The sequence below is a fragment of the Octopus bimaculoides genome, chromosome 2 (genome assembly GCF_001194135.2).
Source record: "Octopus bimaculoides isolate UCB-OBI-ISO-001 chromosome 2, ASM119413v2, whole genome shotgun sequence".
In the NCBI taxonomy this organism is placed as follows: domain Eukaryota; kingdom Metazoa; phylum Mollusca; class Cephalopoda; order Octopoda; family Octopodidae; genus Octopus; species Octopus bimaculoides.
Genome location: NC_068982.1, coordinates 185,617,033 through 185,623,032, shown reverse-complemented (window position 1 = coordinate 185,623,032; position 6,000 = coordinate 185,617,033). Strand labels below are relative to the sequence as shown.

At 37.6% G+C, this 6,000-nt stretch overlaps 1 protein-coding gene across 2 annotated transcripts in view; it reads left to right on the top strand.

The window, feature by feature from the left end:
• Positions 1-6,000, top strand: part of LOC106872597 (adenylate kinase) — a 53,481-nt gene that overhangs the window by 21,103 nt on the left and 26,378 nt on the right. Inside the window, exon 2 of one of the 2 annotated variants that reach the window (XM_014919633.2) lies at positions 3,013-3,025. The exons of the other annotated variant lie outside the window; for it this stretch is intronic. Coding sequence (XP_014775119.1) covers positions 3,013-3,025 — 13 coding nt within the window. The remainder of the gene's footprint in view (positions 1-3,012; positions 3,026-6,000) is intronic. 2 annotated transcript variants of the gene reach the window in all.

Here is a 6,000-nt window from a genome sequence, read left to right as displayed (position 1 = left end):
ACTACCTCACCACCACTAATACCACTGCTACTACTACTACTACTACTACTACTACCACGACAGGATCACTCAATAATAGCAGCCAGTTACATCATTTGTTTCATTTTGCCACTGTCTGGTTTAAAGATAAAAGAAGCTATGCCTCCACCATCTCCATGACCTCTTTCCCATCACCTCTTTCTCTAACTCACCTTAATTACCTCTCTTCCCCCGCTGCCCCTCACTACCTTTACCCACTGTCTTTTCTTCATAGCGTATACCCCCCACCCCCACCAACTATCTCCTTTACCTCTCCACTATCACCACTACTGTTCTACTTTCACTATCTTTCATCTCCACCTTCACAAGTTCCTATACTTCTCTATACTACCACTGCTACATCACCTTTGTTATACTACTCCCATTACTACTGCTATCAGTAATCATCATTGTTATCAAAGTTACTCTTCTTCCATAAACTTTACTCTAGCACTTTATTTGTTTTGTCTGTCAACAACAACTACATACAACATCAGAGAAAGCATGTTACTAAGAGAGCTTCTCTGTGGACATTCATTCTGCTAGAAATATCAGTCATATTTCCCCAAAAACCCTATCCAGCTATCTTAAAAGGGAAAGGACACTGACCAGAGCTGACTTGAGGCCAAACTGCAAAAACAATTATATTGTTTCTTATAAAAGCACAAGGCCATAAAATTGTGGGTAGGGGAACAGTTAGTTATATCAACCCCAATTTGACCACTGATTTATTCATTGATCCTGAAGAATGAAAGGCAAAGAAGGCTTCTGTGGGATTTGAATTTAGAATGCAAAGAACTGTAGTTAATTATTACAAAGCATTTTGTCCAATATTCCTACAATTCTTATTTCTTTATTGTCCACAAGGGGCTAGACATAGAGGGGACAAACAAGGACAGACAAAGGGATTAAGTCGATTACATCGACTCCAGTGCATAACTGTATTTAATTTATCGACCCCAAAAGGATGAAAGGCAAAGTCGACCCCGGCAGAATTTGAACTCAGAACGTAACGGCAGACGAAATACCGCTAAACATTTTGCCCGGCGTGCTAACGTTTCTGCCAGCTCGCCGCCTTTATTCCTACATATGATGATGATGATGATTTCTACAATATTCCTACAATTCTGCCAAATGCCACTTGTAATGATAGTAATTTGGTTTCAAATTTTGGCACAAGGCCAGCATTTTTGAGGGATGCGGTTAAGTCGATTACATTGACCCCAGTACTCAACTGGCACTTATTTTATTGACCCCAAAAGGATGAAAGGCAAAGTTAACCTTGATGTAATTTGAATTCAGAATGTAATGATAAATGAAATTCCACTAAACATTTTGCATGGCATGCTATAATAGCAATTTAATAGTAATTAAGCATAATAGTAGATGATTCTAATTAAGCATAAATGAATAAATAATAATTAAGCATAAAAAATGAGATTTGTTTTATGGAGGAAATGGAAAAATATTTATTCACTTCCCTTGATATGGATAATAAAAGGAATGTTAAGTTGCTGTCACTGAAAAATTAAAATGAGGCCACAGACTTGTCTCACTCTGAACCGCTCTTCACAGTTAGGCATTTTGCAACAAACAACAGGCATGACTGAGTGAATATTAAATATTCACTAGCCAATATATAAATCATTACTGCAAGACAGACATGACAACAAATGATAGAAGAATTCATTGAAGACATCAGTCACATTATTCTGAATTATAACTGGTAGAGAAATTGAAGAAAACCATCCCAACATCATTATCATAGATTTTGTGTCCAACCCATGCTACAATTAAACAAATGACCAAGGAAATTGCTATATTGCAGAGAACAGATGCTGGTGGACTGTAACCATAGTAGAAATGAGTTATAAGATTGTAGTGGACAGCATCCAGAGTAGAGGTAGTTCATATGACTATAGATAGTAGAGTTGGGTGATTTGATAGTAGCATATGGAAAACACAAGAAAATGGTCAACTATAGATGCAGGCATGGCTGTGCGTTAAGAAGTTTGCTTCCTAACCACATGGTTCTGGGTTTAATCCCACTACATGGCACTTTGGGCAAGAGTTTTCTGCTATAGCCTTGGGCTGACCAAACCGTTGTGAATGAATTTGGTACACAGAAACTTAAAGAAGTTTGTCATACACACACTCATGCATGTGTGTATGTCTTTGTGACTGTGTTTGTCCACCACCACTGTTTGACAACTGATGTTGGTGTGTTTACGTCCCTGTAACTTAGCAGTTTGGCAAAAGAGACCAATAAAATAAGTACCGGGCCTAAAAAAAGTACTGGGGTCAATTCATTCAACTAAAATTCTTCAAGGCAGTGCCTCCGCATGGCCACAGTATAGTGACTGAAACAAATAAAAGAAAAGATAAAAGTGTTGGATAGAGGGAAGTATTTCAAGAAAGTCAAAATTCACAAAATCAGTGACCTAGAATAGAGGATAATGGTGGGAGAATAAGAAACTAATTGATTACTTATCAATTTTTTTAAAGGAAGTGAAATGGTCTCTTTGTTATAGGGAGTCTGCCATATGGTTCTAGTTTCAATTTCTTAGGTTGTTACACACAAAGACATTCTTCACTGCTTAAATAGTCAATGAACTGATAAACCATCAACTCTTCAGCACATCTGCATCCATCATTACAGTCATCATTACAGTCATCATTACCACTATTTGTTTTAGCAATGACCACCATCATCATCACTATCATTGCTACTATCACAATCGTTATCATCATCAACCACCATTATCACCACCAACAACCACCAGTCATTGCACTGCTTTAATTTCAACACAAGCTGCACACATATATGTTCTGCACTTTCTACAGACTCACATACTGCGCGCACGCACACACATACATGCTGTGCACTTTCTACAGGCTTAAACACTGCACACATACCATTAACTGTTGCATATTTGCAAGTGCAGTCTAATGTTGCATTGCTAATTGCATTCTCTTTTCTCTCATTTATTCCAGAGTGTTGCAAAAGGTAAGTGTGAGGATTTATGTTTTTATAACACTGACTGTCTACTGAATATAGAGGCAGTTACACTGACACTGTGGGGAAACTAGTTGTCTGATTAACATAGAGGCAGTTACATCAGCCACATGGGATCACTAACTGGAAAGAGTTGACACTAAGGAGACTCTAACTGTCTACTTAGCAAGGCGACAGTTACATTGACAGTACGGGTATACTGGTAGTCTCTGTAACATAGAATTATTTGTATTAGCAGCATGGAGATTCTAGCTGTCTATTTAATGTGAAGACAGTTACATTGAGAGTATAGGGATATGACTGTCTACTTAAAATTGGAATGGTTGCCTAAGTGGAGGCACTGGCTGTCTGGCTAACATAGGTACATTTACATTGACACAATGGAGACATTCATTATCCACTTAATATGGGAACAACTGACAGTATGGAAACACTGGCCGTTTGCTTAACATGAGAGTTAAACTGTCAGAATGATGACAGTGGTACTTAACATAGAAACTGTTGACAGGATAAGGATACTGACTCCCTACTGAGCATGGGAACACTTACAATGACACTGTGAAAACTTTAGTAACTTGGTGTTACATTGATAAACTGGGGGATATTTGGGGTTAGTTACAATTAATGTGCATAACACTATGTTTAGCTTTGTTTATGTGATAGACATTTAGTGATAAGTACTGTTAGCGTAGTGGACATGCAGTGGTAGGTACTGTTTGTATGATAGGCATATGATGACAGGTATTGTTGCTGGAATAGCCAGTTAGTGGTTATTGGATATGTTGTATAGCCTCAGTTTTACCTCAGTTGAACAATTCTGTAGCACACAGGTGATCGACTGAACAACTATTTGTGACCCATAAATCCATCTTCTCAGTTATACTATGTTTTGTTTATGTGCACACTGCATACCCAACATGCCATGATGATTCATATAGAGTGCACTGCACGAGTATCTCTGCTGTCCAGCCCATTCTTGCACACTCATAGACACTAGTGTTAGCCAAAGTGGCAGCAAGGCTGTGAGAAGGCGGACTAGATTGTAACATGACAGTTGCTGTCCCTATGCACTTATTTTCAATGGTGTACTAAGTGTTGTTGCAGCTGTTACTCTGTATGTTTTATACTTATCCCAGTTGAATGGGAAGGATAATGTTTTTAGGATGTTATTGTAGCAGTGCTCTGGAGGTAATGTACATATGTCTGGATATTCAGAGAAGCTTTTTCATGTAGTAGCAGGGATTGTGCTGGTTGGTCCCTCATATATCCAGATGGTTTTACATTTTTGATATTTTTGCTTTAGTGTGCATGGGTTGTGTACAGACTGTTATAATAGATGGTGTGCTGTTTTATGAACTTTGTAATTTGCTGGGATTTTCTGTGGAGAGATTGGGGTCCCAAATAGAAATGATGCAGCCCATGATGGATCTTATGTAATGTACATACATTGTTGTTGTTTCCTTCTTTTGGTCAAATGTTGTATCCATGTTTGTTATAAATATGTGTGATTTTGTTTTCTTTACTATATCTTCCATGTGTATTGTGAATGTAGTAGAGATGTCTGTCTTCTGAGTGCGTAGTATGTTCATGTCACTTCGTGGAAGGACTGGAGAATGGTAGTGAATATGCATCTGATTTCATCAGCATAAGAGGCTGTCTATGTGCTTTGTGAAAATGTGGGATGGTCACAGACTGAAAAGCGTAGGTAAGAGGATGGATCCTTGTTTTACTCCATTCAGGAAGTTACAGATTTGAAAGTGTTGTTCTTGTACTCTATATATGACCTGACAGGTAATTAGCTAGCTAGTGTTTTATTTCAACATTGAGTATTTATTCATTTATTTGGACTCAAAAGCTTTGTTGACGTTGATAATAGAATGATACATGTGGTCAAACTTCCATTTATGATTTACAGAATGTATGTGAGTTAGTGATGCCAAGGATTAACCTTTCTAGAATGTTTGAGGATGTGCATAGGAGGGTAAAACGTCTGTATAATGTTATTTCACGTGTGGTTTTGTTGGGCTTTAGAATTGTTATAATTTTACCCAGATTCCAGATTCTAGGAATTTAACCATGCTGATATGAGCAGTCGCAGATGCTGATGATTGAGGTGCTTCTTTCAAAGTTCCCAAAATGTTTTCAGTGTATGTTTATGAGTTTGTCTTACTTTGAGGTTACTGAATTTTTTAAATTTCCCAGTTACATTTTGGGTTCCTGATGGAAAAAAGGGAGTTAAAATCATGTTCTAGATATAAGATGCATTTTTTTCTTTTGTATTTTGTGTTCCTATTTCATTTGTATGGTTTTGAGAGCTAATTTTCAAGAAGTATCTGGAAAGGATATTTAATTGGTATTGTAGTATCAGTATATTATTTGAGTTTTTTATGGCATGAGATGTGAGCGTCATTTTTTTGTTTTGAGATGCCACTAATTACTCTATATAAAGTCTTACTATTGGTTTTGTAGTTTATGTTGGACACAATTGTTTGCTCCTTTTATTTGGTATTGCCTTGTTTGATGTTGAGTTTTATTTTGACTGTGTATATGGTTTTAGTGTATTGTGGCTGTGATTGTTTCTGGTTTTTATGAGGTGGATAATTCCAAACTGTAATTGGGGTCATATTTTTTATATTGTCTTGCTGAATATATGAGGGTAATCCCAAAAGTAAGGTCTTCAAAGCACTGGGGACGCAGGGAAACTGTGCATGCAGCTATTGGCCACACTATTGTGTTTGTTGAGCATGCACCTGCCCTTGCACGTGTCTCACTGCTATGCCGAGTCTTGGCTTGGCAGTCGTATCTGATGGACCTCTCGATTGACACTACTGCCAAGTGTGAAGTTTGCACAGTTATACAATTTTTGAATTCAAAAGGCATTAAACTGATTGAAATTCATCACCAATTAATGGAAGTGTGAGGTGAGTCGTGCATGGATGGAAAAACGTCTGCAAGTGGTGTAGGGA